This window comes from Urocitellus parryii, chromosome X (genome assembly GCF_045843805.1).
Source record: "Urocitellus parryii isolate mUroPar1 chromosome X, mUroPar1.hap1, whole genome shotgun sequence".
Taxonomy (NCBI): domain Eukaryota; kingdom Metazoa; phylum Chordata; class Mammalia; order Rodentia; family Sciuridae; genus Urocitellus; species Urocitellus parryii.
The window spans coordinates 86941131-86959792 of NC_135547.1; the positions used below are offsets into that span (position 1 = coordinate 86941131).

Consider the following 18662-nt stretch of genomic DNA (forward strand, 5'->3'; position numbering starts at 1 on the left):
TTCCTCTTTTTTTTTTAATTAAATATTTTGGTTTAGTTATAGTTGGACACAGTACTTTTATTTTATTTTTATGTGGTGCTAAGGATAGAACACAGCAACCCACACATGCTGGGTGAGCACTCTACCACTGAGCCACAACCCTACCCCCCTTCATTTCCTCTTTCTTTCCTTTGGGTCACTCAGCCTGGTACTATATCCAGCAACACAGAAACCTTAGTGTTTGGCCCCTACTGGGTTTGGGGACACAAGGAAACCATGGAGATTATGGAAAAGCTGTTCTCATCGAGAGTTACTCCCAGGCCCTGGGCTGGCATCCTCTCATATACCTGATCCTCAGATATCCCTGAATGAAGAGGCAGGCCCCTTTGAGGTTTGTAGTTGAGGACTTCATCTCAACATAGGCTGAGGAGGGGATGGGGGCCTATTTTCATGTTATTAATTAATAATGCAAAGAGTAGTTTACATCTTCACTTTCTGAAAGCACCTGAATTTAAGACCAGTGTATCTGTAATAAGCATGGATGGCAGGAGCCATCAGGACTAGCCACTTCATACCTATCACCTTTGTGTGGGGATCTAAGATCTGGTTAACAAAGCAACAGCCTGCCTAAATCCCCCTGTTGATGCTCTGCCCTTTCAAGGATGGTTCATGTCAGCATGACCTGTGAACCTCAAACAGAAGGTCTGTGTACCTCAGCTGTGGTGAGGGGCAGGTTTCTCTTGTGCTCTCTCTAGAACCTGAGACAAATGCACTACCAGTAGAGAAGGCCCACCCGGCCCTGCCTCAGTGTGGACCCCTGGGACTCAGAGGTGCTGAGCCTCAATGTCAAAGTTTTAAGTGTTTTGTTCCCTTTTTCCCCTTTGTTGATGATTGATTTACAAAAGAAAGGAAGCTGCTTAGAGGGCTCTGGAAGTGGAGAGGAAGGAACCAGAAGACCAGTAGTTAGGGAGGGTAGGGATCTTTTGCCAAAAACCTGGGTAGAGTGGTCTGGATCATCTGGCACATGGCAGAGGCAGAGAACAAAACTTATAGATGATTCTCACTGAAAAGGAAAATTTGTCATTTAGCTTTGCAGAGAAGTTCCATCCTATGCTTATAGTTCATACTTACCATGTGCTAGGATATTACATTTAAAAGGACAAAAAAAGTAAAATACTTGAATGAGTTTATACTATGACATTGAGGGTAACTGATTTCCAGACTGAAGTGATTCATTCATTATTATAGTCCTGCTGTTAGTCCTTTGTAATTTGTGATAACTATGTTTGACTTTTTAATGCAAAAACATATAATAATTAAAATTTGAAAAGACAAAAATACTGTAATAATGTTGAAATCCTAACCGCCCCCCTCCCAATGTGAGGATTTCCAGAAGTGGGGCCTTTGGGAGGTAATTAGATTCTAAGCATGTTGCCTTCGTGAATACGATTAGTGTCTTTCTAAAAGTGACCTTAGAGAGCTCTCTCTTCTCCCTCCTAGGCAAGAAAACAGTGAAAAGACGGCTACCTACAAACCCAGGAATCATGGCCTCACCAAATTGTATCAGCTAGCATTTAGCTCTTGGACTTCCCAACCTCCAAAACTGTGAAAAATAAATTTTGTTGTTTATGAGTCACCCAGTCTATGATATGTTGTCATAGCAACCTAAATAGACAATGTTGCCGGGCATGGTGGTGCATGCCTATCATCTCATCTGCTCAGGAGGCTGAGGCAGGAGGATTATAAATTCAAATCCAGCTGTATCAACTTAGCAGGCAATATCACTGGGGATATTGCTAAGCGGTTAAGCACCCCTGTTTTCAATCCCTGGTACCAAAAATATAAACAAACTAATACAATATAATGCAAAAATTCTTAAGAATATATTGCCCCATAGAATTAAACAACATATAAAAAGAATTATACAGCATGTTCTAGTAGGATTTATCCTATTGCAAGGTTGGTTCAGTATTCAAATTAACTCAAAATTTGGAAAAATCAGGCTGGGGTTGTAGCTCGGTGGTAGAGTGCTTACCTAGCATGTGTGAGGCACTGGGTTTGATTCTCACCACCATATATAAATAGATAAAATAAATGTCCATGGACAACTACAAAAAATAATTTGAAAAAAAATTCAATCAGTTATCTAATCAGTCATCTAAATGAGCTAATGAAGAAAAATCATATGATCATATCAATGAATGCAGAAAATTATTTGACAGAATTTGACATTCATCTGTGATAAAAACTCCCAGAAAACTAGAAATAGAGAGGAACTTCCTCAACTTGATATCAAGAATATCTACAAGTGGGTTATGAACTCCCATTTTTTACCCCAAATACAAGTTGCAGAATCACATCGGTTACACATCCACATTTTTACATAATACCATATTAATGACTGTTTTGATGTATGGAAGATGATATGTCATGAGCTTTGTAATGTTTTGAACAACCAATAAAAAAAAAGAATATCTACAAAAAACTTACAGCTGACTTTATACTTATTGGTGAAAGACTGAACACTTTTCTTTTAAAATTAGGAACAAGGCTATAATGCCTGCTCTTGAACATAGTTTTTGCCAGAGTAGAAGTCAAGAAAATGAAATGCAAGATTCAATAATGTTCTCCAAGATGATACACAAATATAATGCAATTCCTATTCAAATCCCAGCAAGATTATTTGTGGATATAGACAAGATATTTCTAATGTGGAAAAGCAAAGGAATTAGAATAGCTAAAATGATTCTTTAAAGTAAGAATAAATTTGGAACAGTTGATGAATCTAATTGCAAGACCTATTATGTAACTATAATAACTAAGACAGTGTAGTATTAGCAGATATACTGACACATAGAAGAGTAAAATACAATAAGGAATCCAGAAATAGCCCCCATAGGAGTAGAGTCAACTGGTTTTTGACAAAGCTATTAAAGCACTTCAAAAGAAGAAAGATAAGTGTCTTTTTAATTGGTGGTGGATGAACTAGATATTCATAGGTAAACAGGTTCACATCTAAAAGTAAACATTATAAAAACCAATTGGAAAACCAACAAATGACATATACAGACATTTCACTGAAGATAACAGAACCCCACTATTATATATATAACTATAATACACTAATAAAACATTTATAAATGAAGTTATGTATCATTAAAGAAACGCAGATTAAAACCACAGTGAATTATTACTGTACACCTATCAAAATAGCTAAGATGAATAATAATGATAATAACATGTCAGCCAATTCAGAGAAACTGGATCACTCATAAATTGCTGGTGGGAATGTAAAATGACACTGCCGTTCTGGAATGTAATTTGTGGTTCCTTTCAAAACTAAAAATAGACACATCCCAGCACTTATACTCATGAACATATACCCAAGACTTATTTTCCTGCAGAAACTTCACAATACAGCTTTATTCTTTTTTTCCCAGCACTAGGGCTCAAACTTAGGGCCTCATGCATGCAAGGCAAGTACTCTACCAAAATGTTCATTCTTTGTTTTTTAAAAGCTCTTTAATTTGAAGGACATCACTTTTTATACCTTTATTTTATTTATTTATTTTTATGTGGTGCTGAGGATCAAATCCAGCACCTTGCACATGCCAGGCAAGCACTCTACCCCTGAGCCACAACCTCAGCCCCCCAAAATCTTCATTCTTAAGAGCCCCAAGTTAGTAATAACCCAGTTATATATTCTTATGTCAAGGAATGATACTCAGTAAAAAGGAAACAAACTATTGATTCAACATCAGAAATGGATCTCAAGGGCATTATGCTGAGTGAAAATGCCAGTCTCAAAAAGTTACATACTGTATGATTCCATTTTTATAACATTTTCAAAATCACAAAATCATAGAGATGCAGAGTTAGGGATGGTGTTGGAAGGCTCTGACTACAAGCAATAACATAATGGAAATCTTTGTGATTATGGAATAGTTCTTTATCTTGATTGTAGTGGTGGTTATGTGGATCTACATTGCATGGAGCTACATATAGAGCTAGGGCTGGGGCTTAGTGGTAGAACACTTGTCTAGCATGTGTGAGGCACTGGGTTCCATTCTCAGCACTACATATAAATAAATGAATAAAATAAAGGTCCATCAACATCTTAAAATATTTTTTAAAAACTACATACACACATTATTTCAATATCAATTTCTGAGCATTGGTTTATATAATTTAAGATAAAACAGGAGAATTTAAGTGAGGGGTACACAGGACCTCTATACTATTTTGCAACTCCTTGTAAATGTATAATTATTTCAAACTAAGAAGTTTCTTTTTGTTTGTTTAGAGAGCACTCTAGGGCAAGGTATGTAGCTCAGTAAAAGAGCACTTGCCTAGTATGAGTGGGGCCCTGTGTTCAATCCCCAGCACAAATAAAGGAATTACCTAGTGATTGTGGAGCATGGGGCTGAGAGGGACCAATCAGGATAAAGGTGGGAACAAGCAGTGTAGAGAATCTTGTCAGATGAAGGATGCCATATGAACCATTAGAACATTTTTTGTGATGGAAAAAAGGATAGAGATAGAAGGATGATCCTGGAATAGAATCAGCAGGGCCCTGGTTTAGAAAACATGTTTAGGAGGTGAGAAGAAAGAAGACTCAAGATGATTCCTAGGTTTCTGGCTTGGGTGATTGAGTAGACGCTAGACATCTCAATTAAAAGAACCATAACTTCAGAGCCAGAAGTGTACTAGGAGTAGACAGAAGCCATGTTTTTCTGCTCTGTTATACCCTTGTGAATCTAAAAGATGTGGAGGGGTGAGTTTCTCACTATGGTACCCAGGTAGGCTTCAAAAACTCTTGGGCTCAATCAGTCTACCTCCCTCAGCTTCCCAAGTAGCTAGGATCACAGGCGTACCCCTCCATGCCCAAGATATTTGATTTTTTGAGAATTTTGTGAAATCCGATTAAGTCTTTTGGAGTACCCTATTATGTATTGGGAAGCCAGATATTTACACAATTTTCCCTTCAACTTCATTCCTTGTCAGCCTGGTACATTTACTTAAGAAATGAGTTTCATAGCAGTTAAGAGTTGTATGACATTGGGCTTTGATTTTTTTCCTCTGCAAAATAAGCACTGTGTTTTGTAATAAAGTAATCATAATAGTTTGCTCCCTGGATTTTGTGAGAATTAAATTAGATAACATATGAAAAGTACTCAACATTCATCAAGTACCTAATAAATGCTTGCTACCATAGCTAAAAATAAAAAATTAGAGTGATAAGAAAATGTTGAAATGTAATAGACCCTGTCAATCGTAGCCAACTGACAACAATGCTCAGATTTTCTAGAGACTATTTTTCCTCAATTTGTTTTCTAGTTCCTTCAGTGATCCTTAAAGAGTGGTCCGCCTATAAAGGAAAGTCACCTCAGACCCCTGAACTGGTGTCTGCACTGACATTTCGGGAATGGACTTGCCCAAACCTGAAGAAGCTCTGGCTAGGCAAAGCAGTTGAAGACAAGAACAGAAGGATGCGAGCTTTCCTGGCCTGTATGAAGTCTGACACACCCAGTATGCTCAATCCAGCTAATGTCCCCACCCATCTGCTGCTCATGTGCTGTGTACTCCGGTAAGCCATGTGACAGGGAAGTAGCTAGTTCCTTTCTCTTTTACTTTTTTTTTTTTTGACAATTATTTTAAGTGTTTTTATGGTGTTTCATTGCGGGGAAATTTTAGATTCACGTTCACCTTAGACTTCAGAAACACTGAAAATTATTGTTAGAATACTCACCCCAGCTTATGATCCTCTGTCATCATCATACCATGAATAATCCCTCATTTTTGTCCCTTTCAGTCCTCATTCCTGATCCAGTTCCCTTCTCCTTTCTAGGAAGAGTCCTTCATTCTTTTTTTTTTTTTTTATTGGTTGTTCAAAACCTTACAGAGCTCTTGATATATCATATTTCAAACATTAGTTTCAAGTGAGTTATGAACTCCCATTTTTACCCCAAATACAGATTGCAGAATCACATCGGTTACACATTCACATTTTTACATAATGCCATACTAGTAACTGTTGTATTCATTCTTGAATATTCGATTTGTACACTTCCAAGCTATATTACATATGTTTGTATTTATATCCATATCCATATCCATGCACAGTATTTGTTTTTTGGTTTTTTGTTTGTTTGTTTGTTTTTTGGTGCTGGGGATCCAAACCAGGGTATTGTGCATGACATTCAAGTTCTATATCCTTAGCTCCAATAGTATTTTTTGTATATGTACTTTTTTTTTTCCTTTTTTTTTTTTTCTCCTGGTGTTGGGGATTGAAACTAGGGATGCTTTATTACTGAGCTACTTTCACGGACCTTTTTATTTTATTTTTTAAATTTTGTGTCTTGCTAAGTTGCTAAGACTAGCCTCAAACTTGTGGTCCTCCCACCTCAGCCTCCCAAGTAGCTAGGAATAAAAGCACACACCACCATGCCCTGCTTTTTTGTTTTAAGAGTCAGGATATGGTTACCTTGCTCAAGATGGCCTTGAATTCCTGGGCTCAAGTGATACTCCCACCTCAGCCTTTTGAGTAGCTGGGATTACAGAAGTACACCATCTCACACAGCTAGAGTTTTATTTGTTTGTTTGTTTGTTTGTTTTGCTTTTTTGACATGAAAGTTATTGTGCTATATACCTCATTCTATTTCTTAGCTTTCATTTACTGTTCTTCTTTCCTTCCTTTCTTTCCTTTCTTGACAAGGTCTCTGTGATACTCGCACTGGTCTCATACTAATGGACTCAAGTACTCCTCCCACCTCAGCCACCTTAGTAGCTGGAATTATAGGCATGATCCACCCCACATTCAGTGTTATTTTTTAGGTGTATCCATATTCATATATGGTTCATTCCACTTAACTGCTGGTTATGTTCCATCAAATACTGATATCACAGTATTTTATTGATAGATGAATGGATAGTTGTTTACAGTTCTTTGGAATTATAAACATTGCTTAATAGATGTCTCTTCTCTGTCTTTTTGTGTTCCTTTGTCACTTTATCTGAAGTATATACTCAGGAGTAGCATTTCTGGATCCTGTAAAAATACATGTAGATCCAGAGCAATGTTGCCAATTGCACTAGATAAAACTGTTAATTTGTATTCCTATGAACAATACATAAGGTTTTCTAATTCCTCATTTTGCTACTACTGATTGTACAACTTAATTTTTACCACTCTGGTAGGTTCCTAGTAACATTTTAATTTGCATTTCTTTTGATTACAGATGATACTGATCTTTGTTTTTCTTTATTCTGGTGCTACAGACCAAAACCACTGTCTTATGCATGCAAAGGAGGCGTTTCTACCACTGAGCTCTATCCCCAGCCCTATTCTTCTCTGTTTTTATGCTGATTAGCCATTTGAGTTTTCTCATTCTGAAGCACTTATTTACTTATCTTGCAACTTTCTATGAGATTATTTGTCTTTTCTCCTTGGTTACTGAAGTTCCTTGTCAGATACACAGCAGATATCTTTTCTGTATTTGTATTAGTTGCATGTGCTTATGTGTATATGTGTATGTATATATCAAATATCTTTTCCTGTTCATCAGCTTGTTTAAATTTTATGCACAATAGCCTTTATTGAACAGAAGTATTTCATATTAGCCAAACTTTTATTATTTCATTTTGTTTTGTTTTGTTTTGACTGGGGATTGAACCCAGGGATGCTTTACCACTGAGATACATCCCTAGTCCTTTTCATTTCATTTCACTTCATCCCATTTATTTATTTATTTATTTCATTTAAATTTTTTGGTGCTGGAGATCGAACCCCGGGGTGCTTAACTGCTGAATTACTTAGGGCATCACTGAAATGTTGAGGCTGGCTTTGAGATCTTCCTGCCTCAGCCTCCCGAGCCGCTGGAATCACAGGCATGTGCAACTGTGCCCGGCCTCCTTTTTATTTTTGGAGACAGAGTCTTATTAAGTTGCTGGTGGTCTTGCTAAATTCGCTGACCTATAACTTGCAATTCTATTGACTCAACCTCCCTCCTAAATTGCTGGGTTTACAGGTGTGTACCACCACTCCCAGCTCTTAGACCTTTTATTTTTATAATTTCATATATACAGAAATGTTGGAAGAATAACCACCTTGTAGATTCTAATAATTAATATTTTACTGTGCTTTATCCAACAGAACTATCCATCTGTTAATTTCTAGTCACCTATTTAACCATTCTTCTTAACAAATTTCCAAGTAACCTTCAGATATCAATATATTTTCCTTCTCCTCATGAAGTATTTTGCTGAGCACAGTGGTGTACACCTGTAATCCTAGCAACTTGGGAAACTGAGGCAAGTGGATTGCAAGTTCAAGGGCAGCCTCAGCAACTTAGGCCCTGAGCAACTTAGCCAGACCCTTTTCAAAATAAAAAAATGTAAAGGGCTGGGGATATATCTCGGGGGTAAAGTACACCTGAGTTCAATCCACAGTACCAAAAAATATATTTATTTTGGTTTTGCCAAACCCATTAATATGTACTTTTATACTGTATATTTTTGTCTTTATTTAATAAACTCCCCCTTATTCTTAGGTCATAAAGGTATGTTTCTAAATTGTCTTATAATTTCATGTCATGTTCTTAATATAGTAGGTATTTATTTTGTACATGTTCAGAAATTCTGTGCATGTTGAGAAAAAGGATGTTACTTCATTACCTCATTTTCTCTATATAATAAGCCAGTTCCCCAGTGATTATTAAATGGCCCCTTCTTTCCTTACTGATTTGTATTACCACCTTCATCTGCACCAGTTTCCTATATATACATGAGTCCACTCCTGGATTCTAATTTGCTCCATTGCCCATTTGATCCCTCATCAATATTATGTTGTTTTACTTATTAAGGGTTTGAAAGTTGCCTTAATAATCAGTTACGGCAAATCTTTACTCTGCACTTCTAGTTTTACAATTTTACTAGCTAGCTATTATATCCTATAAATCATTATTCTATGTACAATTTAGCATCAATCCAGTTTCCACAAAATATTGTTGAGATTTTTTTACATTGAACTGAATTTCTAAATTAATTTGGAGTACACTGACATCTTTATACTGTTAAGTCTTTCCATCCATAAATCAAGAGTTTACCTTTCATGTATTCAAGTCTCTTATATCTTAGGATTAATTTTTTTCCATAGAAGTCTGGACTTTAATTCTTAAGTACCTGGTATGTATTGTTTTGATTATGAATGGTGTCCTGTTCACTATTATATTTTCTCATTGTTTGTTTTCTGGAATAGAGGTAATAAGTTGTTTTTATATATATATAAAGGGGAGGACCAGTCCTACAAGTAATAGAGCAGTGCACTTTGACACTGAACAGAACTTAGTTTGAATTGTCCTTTTCTAGCACTTTTCAGCATGAATAAGTCACTTTAGCCTTTCAGAACATTTTTTTCCCACTGTAAATGGTGTGTTAGTCAGCTTTCCATCACTATGACAAAATACCTGGAAAGCAACTTATAAAGAGGAAAGATTTATTTTGGCTCACAGTTTCAGAGATTGTGTCTATGGTCTGTTGGCTCTGCTGTTTCTTGGCCTGTGATGAGGCACAACATTATAAGAGGGAGGGTATGGTGAAGCAGAGCTACTTACCTAATGGTAGACAGGAAGAGAAAGAGAGAGAAAGGGACTGGGGAACAAGACATATCCTTCAAAGATATGCCCCCCAGTGACCTACTCTGCCCAACTAATCCCCACCTCCTAGTGTTTCCACCACTTCCCTATACTGACATGGGCTGTCTACCAAGTCTTTACCACATGACCTTTGGGGGATATTTCATATCTAAACCATAACAAATAACAATAATGATTCTTATTTCTCAAGAGCTATTTGGACATTGAGAAAAATGTTAGGAAGTAGAAGGAGTAAACCTTTATCCATTTTTCTTATTGTAAAAGACTCCCAAGTCACCAATTTAATTGTCAAAGTAGTTAGGGAATTATACAGGGAAATATATATTGAGAAATTCAGAATAAGGTGTAATCAAGCCTCTATCCAGCAAAAATCTCAATTTAACTGGTAAAAAATATTAAAATACAAATCATTCATGGATTTGTTTAAAATAACCAAAGTCATTGTTGAAACATATAGGGAGAGTTGAACATGAAGTGAAGAAGAGAGAGATAATCTCACTGGTGCTATCAGTTACACTGTGTACATTTATAATTGCTGAATATGGGAGAAAGACATTCATTACATAGATACTCAAATAAATAAAAGAGAAATAACATGTAGGGAAGATGAGTTACTATTCCTGAAAAATAATGACATATCCATTTCATTCAAATCTTATTAATTTCATGATGTGAAATATTTAATTCTCATGTTAGATATGTTATTCTACTTTTACTTGAATAACATTAATATATTTGTATTTGAATGGTAGATGTAAAGGAGAATAAAGTAGGCCAAAATTATATATAGACAATATTTTTAATGGAAATAAAAATGCAGATTTCAAAGAAAAGAAAAATTGAAGGCAAGGTGAAAGGAAGGGAGGAAAGAAGGGAAAGAATCTTCTAAATCTGGGTAAAAACAGCATGAGTCTTTAGCATTTGAGTTAAAATTCATTCCCTTACTCTCATATCTGTTATTACAGTAGGTCTCTTTCAGGCACGAATAGCCAAGAAGACAGGGATCCCTTTTTTTCCCAGCCTTCATACTTGGGCTGTTTTACCCTGGGAGGGGAAGGCTGCCCTTTCTCATCAACTTCATCCCTGTGTCCAGGTAAGTGTGGACAAGAGGGTCACCGACTAAATCCCTCCTCATAGAGCAGAAGCTCTAATCAGGGGCAATTGGCTCTGAATATTGTGGTCCCCAACTGTGCCCAGTCCAGTTCATACGTAAGGGGGGTATTACTATACTGGCACTAGAAACCCCATCCTCAATGTCCACTTATATCTACTTATACGTAGGTAGGTAGGAAAACATGCCTACCTTTCATGAAACAACCAGGTACTCTTCTCAGGGCGAAAAGCAAGACATGAGGACAAGGAAACTGACTTTTTAGAACAGAACATGAAGAACTCCATGCCTAAGAGATATTGAAAAACAATAGGAATCTTGATGGTGAGCAATTAAAGAGGAGGCAGGTAGCATCATGATAGAAGCAAGAAATCCAGAATGGCTCAGAAATCCAAAAATTTTATAGCAAGAACCAGAGAAATAAACAGCCAAGAGGACCCCCTCCTGGGATCACAGTAACGTAGAATCAGGAAAGGTGTGTTCATAAACTGGATCAGGAGAAGATTTAGGGCAAAACTTCGGTGCTTTCCCTAAGCCACACTCAGACTCATCAGCACAGTATAGATGCCTCCCTGACATAAGAGGCTAAAACACCACCTCTGAGAAAACATTGTCTGAAAATACTCTGACTCAGAGGTAACTCCTAGGAATTTAGAATTAAAACTAAATGTATCCTTTCATTCTGGAAGACTGTGAATGGTCCAAGACCATGTCTTTATAGGAATGAAGCTAGAAGGTACCTCCAAGTTATTACTCCCTCATTGAATGTGGAGCAAAAGAGTGTAAACTCCCTGGCCTATATAGAAGCCTTCCTCCTGACATATATTCAATGATAAAGGGTAAACATCTGACTGGCAGAGAGTTCTTAGGCATAACCTTTGACCAGTTGGTGGCTTATGCTGACCTAAAGGTGACACTTAGGTAGATAGGCTAAAGGATAAAAACAAAGTGGAAAACTTTCAGCAGGGACATCAGGTGTTTTACTCTGCATGGAAATAAACTTCATACAATTATCACATCTAAATAATCAAACAAGACAACAACCAAGCAACAACTTTGGCCACCTCTGGGCTGGAGAGTTGCTACAATTATCTAAAATATCCTGTTTTCAACAAAATCTTCTAAGACAGGCTAAAAAAAAACATGAATGTATAACCTATAGGCAGCAAATAAATCAGGGTTTTGAAGGGGCTCAGGTGGTATACATAGCAAAGACTTCAAATCAGTGTAAGTATGTTCAGAGAACTCAAGCCATGCATAAAGAATTAAGTGAAGGCATGATGATTGTCAATAAAGAGAAACTAAAAAAAAAAAAAGAACCAAATAGATATTCTGGAGTTGAAAAGTACAGTAACTGAAATGACAAATTTACTGGAGAAGATCTATAGATTTAGCTGGCAGAAGAAAGAAGCAGCACGCACGAAAATAATCAACAATATTATGTGATCTGAAGAACAGAGAAAAAAAAAGTGAACAGAGCTTAAGAGAAATGAGTAACACCATTAAGTAGTGAACCAGCATGAATATGATGTAGTACCAGAAGAAAAGAGAAATGGGGGAAATATTTTTTAAAAACTGTTTGAAATTTTCTCAAACTTATGAAAAACTATAAATTCAAGAAGCTCAATTAACTTCAACCAGGATAAACTCAAAGAGGACCACATCAGACACGATGAAAGACATAACCTACATAATGATCTTTCCTGGCAGTCTTTTTTTTTTTTTTTTGGTATGGATTTGAATTACTGTTTATTATTGCTTTCAATCTATATAACTTCAGTATTTTTGTGATTTTTATTGGTGCATTATAATTACACATAATGTGATTCATTGTGACATTCATACATGCACAAAACATAATTTGATCAATCTCATTCTCTAGTACCTCCCCTTTTTCCTTCCCTTGATCCCTTTTTCTACTCTTTTGGTCTACCTTCCATTATTATGTTTTAATAAGTACATTATAATTATAATTAAAAGTGGGATTCACTGTGGTATATTCATATATGAATGTAGCATAATTTGGTAAATTTCATTCTCCAGTACTTCCCTATGCCCTCTCCTCCTCCCTCCCACTTGATCCCCTTCCTCTACCCTGTTGCCTCTACTCTGTTGCTATCTATTCTATTTTAATGAGATCCATTTTTCATTCCTGGGTTTTTTTTGGGGGGAAGAGGGTTGTTATTGTTTGTTTGTTTGTTTGTTTCCTCCCTCCAGCTTCCACATATGAGACAAAACATTTGAGCATTGATTTTTTTTTTTTTTGAGTCTGGCTTATTTCATTTAGCATGATGTTCTCCATTTCTACTCATTTACCAGCAAATGACATAATTTCATTCTTATGGCTGAATAAAACTATTATGTATATATTAACATGTTTTATTCATCCATTCATCTGTTGAAGGACACCTAGGCTTATTCCATAATTTTTACTGTTGTGAATTTTGCTGCTATAAACATTGGTAAGCATATATCACTATAGTATGCTGATTTTAGTTCTTTTGGGTAAATACCAAAGAGTGGAATAGGTGATTCATTGATAGGTTTTTACAAATCTCCACACTGCTATCTAGTTTTTTACAAGTCTCCATACTGCTATCTAAAGTGGTTGCGCTAATTTTCAGTTCTACCAACAATATGTCCCCCCACACACACATCCTTTAGTATTTCTTATAATGCATATCTGATGGCAACAAATTGGTAAAAGACAGCATGCTTGAGTGCTGGAAAAGAAAAATGACTCATCACATGCAAGGGAACCACAAAGACTAGACTTTTCATGGGAAATAATAAAGGACAGTAGGCAGTAGGACAGAATATTCATTATAATTAAATAAAACATTATCAACTATGAGTCTTGCGTCCAATAAAACTATGTTTCAAAAATGAAGACAGGCCAGGTACAGTGGCACACGCCTGTGATTACAGCAGCTCCAGAGGCTGAGGCAGGAGGATCCTGAGTTCAAAGCCAGCCTCAGCAATAACAAGGTACTCTGCAACTCAGTGAGACCTTGTCTCTCAATAAAATAGATAATAAGGCTGGGGATGTGGCTCAGTGGTTAAGTGCCCCTGAGTTCAATACCCAGTACTCCCTACCAAAAAAGAAGATGGGCATTTCAAATAAAGAAAAGCAGAGAATTTATTAGTAGATCTGCTTTCTGAGGCGTACGAAGTATGGAAAGCTGAGTTTAGGGCGTATGTGACTGTAATCCCAGTGACTCGAGACTGGGAGGAATGTCAAAAGTTCCAGGCCAGCCTGGACAACTTAGCAAGACACCGTCTCAAAAAGGACTGGGGTTGTAGCTCAGTGGTAGAGTGCCCCTGGGTTCGATCACCAGTGCTTCAAAAGGAAACAAAAAGTATTAAAGTATTAAAATTTATACTTAGAAAATGTCTACTAAAAGAATACATAAAAGAAATAGTAACAAAAGAGACATAAGAAATGTGAAATACAACACTGTAGATTCAAATCTGCCATGGCGAGCTGAGGTTGTTGCTCAGTGGTAGAGTGCTTGCCTAGCATATGTGAAGTACTGGGTTTGATTCTCAGCACCACATATAAAGATCCATCAACAACTAAAAATTATTCTTTATCTGGCATGCACAGGGCACTGGGTTCGATCCTCAGCACCACATAAAAATAAAGATGTTGTGTCCACTGAAAACTAAAAAATAAATATTAAATTTTTTTTAAAAAAATCTGCCATGGTGGTAATAAATTTGAATGGATTACAAATTTGGTCAAAAGGCAGAAATTGTTGTCTTGGGTAAGGAAACAATCATCTATACACTGTTTAAAGGAGATACACTTCAATAAATTAAAAGATGTTGCAAATAAAAGGATAGAAAAAGTTACACATAAACAACCACCATAAGAGAGCTATACTCAGAATGCTAGTAGCAAATATAAGATAATAAAATATATAACTAGAAGCAAAGAGGGTGTGTTAACTTTCTATCACTGTGACAAAATACCTGACAGAAACAACTTAAAAGTAGGAAAGATTTATTTTGGCTCAAGAGTTTCACAGGTTTCAATTCATAGTTACTGGGTCCAATGGTTTTGGGGCATTTAGTGAGGCAGTCCATAATAGTGGGATGTGTGCAGTAGAACAAAGCTGATCACCTTATAGCAGCCAAGCAGCAGAGAGAGGAAAAATGTGTAGGGAAAGAGACTGGGGATAAAATACAGCCTTCAAGGGCATGCCCCCCAGAACCCAACCTACCAACTAGGCTCCACCTCCTAGTAGTCCATTGAATTATGAATCAATGATCTAACCACCTTCTAAAGTGAACACTGTGACCTTCAATACTGTAGGTTTTGGTGGACATTTCACATCTAAACCAGATATTTTGTAATGATAAAAGATTAAGTTCATCAGGAAAATACCATTATATGGACTTAACAACAGAGCCCCAAAATGTATGAAATCAAAACTGACAAAAAAGAGCTGGGTGTGGTTGTGCATGCCTCTAATCCCAGCAACTTGGGAGGCTGAAGCAGCAGAATCACAAGTTTAAGGTTAGCCTTAGCACTTAAGAGAGGCCCTAGGCAATTCAACAAGACCCTGTCCAAAAAAAAAAATAGAAAAGGTTTGGGGATGGGGCTCAGTGGTAAATTGCCCCTGAATTAAATCCCCAGTACCATGTGAAAAAAAGGAGAAATAGACCATTTAACAATAATAATCAGGGTTTCGAGGTGTAGCTCAGTTGTAGAACATATACTTAACATGCACAGGCCCTGGGTTCAATTCCTATCACCAAAAATGGTAATAATCAGAGCATTCAATATTACACTTTCAACAAATTTGCAAAACATCAAGGATATAAAACACCTGAACCATAAAATAAGCTAGTTGTAACAAATATCTATATAATACTCCACACAACAGCATATGCATCCATTCTGCATGATAGAACATAAATTAAACTGTCGTCTTAGACTGTAAAGTGAGACATGGTGAATTTAAAATGATTAACAGTGACATGAGATTAGAAATTATTAACAAAAAGAAACTTTGAAAACATAAATATGTCAAAATTGATCAGCACGTTCCTACATAACAAATGAGCCAGAGGAGAAATTACAAGGGAAATTAGAATATACTGAGATGAATGAGAACAAAATGATAATTTATGAGATACAACTAAAGTAGTGCGAGGAGAGAAATATATAGCTATAAATATCTATAATATAGAGGAAGACCTGAAATTAACAATGTAGTCTTCAAGCCAGACACAGTGGCTCACATCTGCAATCACAGTGACTCAGGAGGCTGAGTTAGGAAGATAGTAGTTTGAGGCCAGCCTGAGCAACTTAGCAATACCCTGTCTTAAAAAGGACTGGAAGTGTGGCTCAGAGGTAGAGACCCTCTGGGTTCAATCCCCAGTGCCACCAAAAAAAAAAAAAAAAGAACCTTAATCTTATAAAAATTAGAAAAAGTTCAAATTAAACCTTTTCTCACAAGAAACCAGGTGAACCCAGTAGCATTTCCTGTAATCCCAGCTTCTCTGGAGACTAAGACAGGAGAATCACTTGAGTCCAGGACCAATATGAGTAACAGCAAGACCCAGACTCAAAAAGGTTAAAACAAGAAAATCATATTACACTAAGCTGGAAGAATTGCTCACAGGTAAACACTAGATTGGATATAAAAGTAAAGAACAGAATTAACAAAATTGACATGCCTTTACCTAGAGTGACCAAGCGGTGGGGGAAGACTGAAGTTACTAATAAGGAATGAGCAGGGGGGCATTAATATTGCCCTTAGAGAAATAAACAAGAATCCAGGAGATTATTATGCCAACAAATTAAGTAACACATGCAATTGACAAACCCCTAAAAAATCACAAATTACTAACGCTAAAGAAGAAACAGGAAATCTGAACAGAAATATAATGAATAAAGAGCTTAAATTTGTAATTAATAACTTCTTACAAAGTAAAGATCAGGACCAGGTGGCTTCACTGATTAATTCTACCAAGGATTTAAAGAATTATATCCAATCTTTTACAAATTTTTCTGAAAAATAAAGGAACACTTTCCATTTCAATTCTATGATTATAGACGTATAGTCCTTATGAGTGGTAGGTACAAAACTTCTCAACCAAACAATAATAAACCAAATCAAGCAATATATATAAAGGTTTGTATAAATGAAATTCATACCTGGAATGAATGTAAGATTTGTTTAACATTGAAAAATCAATAAAAAATGTAATAAACCATACTTACAGAATAAAGGACAGAAATTATAAGGCAATTTCAATAGACAGTAAAACATTTGTCCAGATCCAATTCCCTTTTATGATAAACACAGAGAATAGAAGGAAACCTTATCATCTGATAAAGGCCATCTATGAAAACCCCACAGCTAACATTCTATACTGTGACAGAATGCTTTCTAATTATTTTTTGGGAGGGAGGGGGTGTACTGGTGCTTTGCCACTGAGCTATATCTGCAGCCATTTTTATTTTATTTTTTATTTTGAAACAGTCTTGCCAAATTGTTCAGGATCTCAAAAAGTTGCTGAGGCTGGCCTCAAATATGTGATCCTCCTGCTTCAGTCTCCTGAGTTGCTGGGATTATAGGCAGGTGCCACCACACCTGGCAAGAGTCTCTTAATAAGAACAAGGCAAGAATGTTCATTGTTTCCCTTCCTTTTCAACATTGCAGTAGAAGTTCTGTCCAGCTTAAGAAGAAGGAGCCTTTCTGTTGTTAGACTTCAGTGTTTAATGTCAAAATAGGCAACTTCATGAAACTCAAGAAGGTGGAGCTGGTCCTGGCCAGATGCTACTCTGTATACAAAGCCATCAAGAATAATGTTGATGATGGCTCTTCAGACTGCCCCTATAGCCGTGCTCTCTAGTGGCTAGAATTGACCACTATTCTCAAAAAGTGACTGCTGCCATGGGCAAAAAGAAAATTGCCAACAAGTCTAAGATCAAGTTTTGAGAAAGCTTAGAACTACTATTACTTCATGTTCACAAGGAACACTGTCGATATGCCTTTGGGCAAAACTATCATCAATAGCCATGTATGGTGGCTCAGGAGAATGATGCAGGGGCGTTGTAAGTTCAAAGCCAGTCTTAGCAACTTAACAAGACCCTGTTTCAAAAAATAAAAAGTGCTAGGAATATGGCTCAGTGACCCTGGGTTCAATCCCTGGTTCCAGTATATGTATATATCATCAACAAAAGTGTCTTCAGGGACCCTGCTCTTAAAAACAAGAACTGACCAGAGGTCAAGTTTAAGTTTGAAAAGGAGTACAAAGATGGGCAAGAACAAGTAGTTCTTTCAGAAGCTGCAGTTTTAAATGTTCTTTTGTTCTGTCACTAAAAATAAAATTCCCTGGAACAAAATAAATAAAAGGCATAAATACTATAAAGTAAAAATCATGGGACATGTAGATTATTCTGTAGGTTAGATTTCTTCAATACAATGCCAGAGATATAAGTGACAAAAGAAAAATAGATTAGACAGGATCAAATTTTTAAACTGCTGGAAACAATACCACAACATAAAACCACAGCTACTATAAGGTGAGAAAATATTTTCAAACCTTGTATTTGATAAGGGCCTAGTATACAGAAAAGAGTTCTTATAACTCAAACAATGAAAGGCAATTAAATTTCTATTTTTTATCTGATCCATAAAAACAAAAATTGTACATATTAATGGCATACCATATGATATTTTTATATTTGTATTCATTGCCTAATATTTAATTCTGGCTAAATATATGTATCTAGCCAGGTGAGGTGGTACATACCTGTAGTCCTAGCAGCTCAGGAAGCTAAGGAAGGAGGATTGAAAGTTGAAAGCCAGCCTCAACAAAAGTGAGGCACTACGTAACTCAGTGAGACCATGTGTCTAAATAAAATACAAAATAGGGCTGGGGATGTGGCTCAGTGGCTG

General features: G+C 36.4%; 1 protein-coding gene and 1 pseudogene across 3 annotated transcripts in view; both read left to right on the forward strand.

Moving 5' to 3' along the window:
* Positions 1-18662, forward strand: part of Fam120c (family with sequence similarity 120 member C) — a 126261-nt gene that overhangs the window by 74078 nt on the left and 33521 nt on the right. For 2 of the 3 annotated variants that reach the window (XM_026407410.2, XM_026407412.2), the window contains exon 10: positions 5317-5566. In XM_026407410.2, coding sequence (XP_026263195.1) covers positions 5317-5566 — 250 coding nt within the window. Of the gene's footprint in view, positions 1-1479; positions 1714-5316; positions 5567-18662 lie in introns of those variants that run through there. The other variant, XM_026407411.1, reaches the window with a different exon arrangement.
* Positions 17494-18060, forward strand: LOC113195772 (large ribosomal subunit protein eL27-like; annotated as a pseudogene).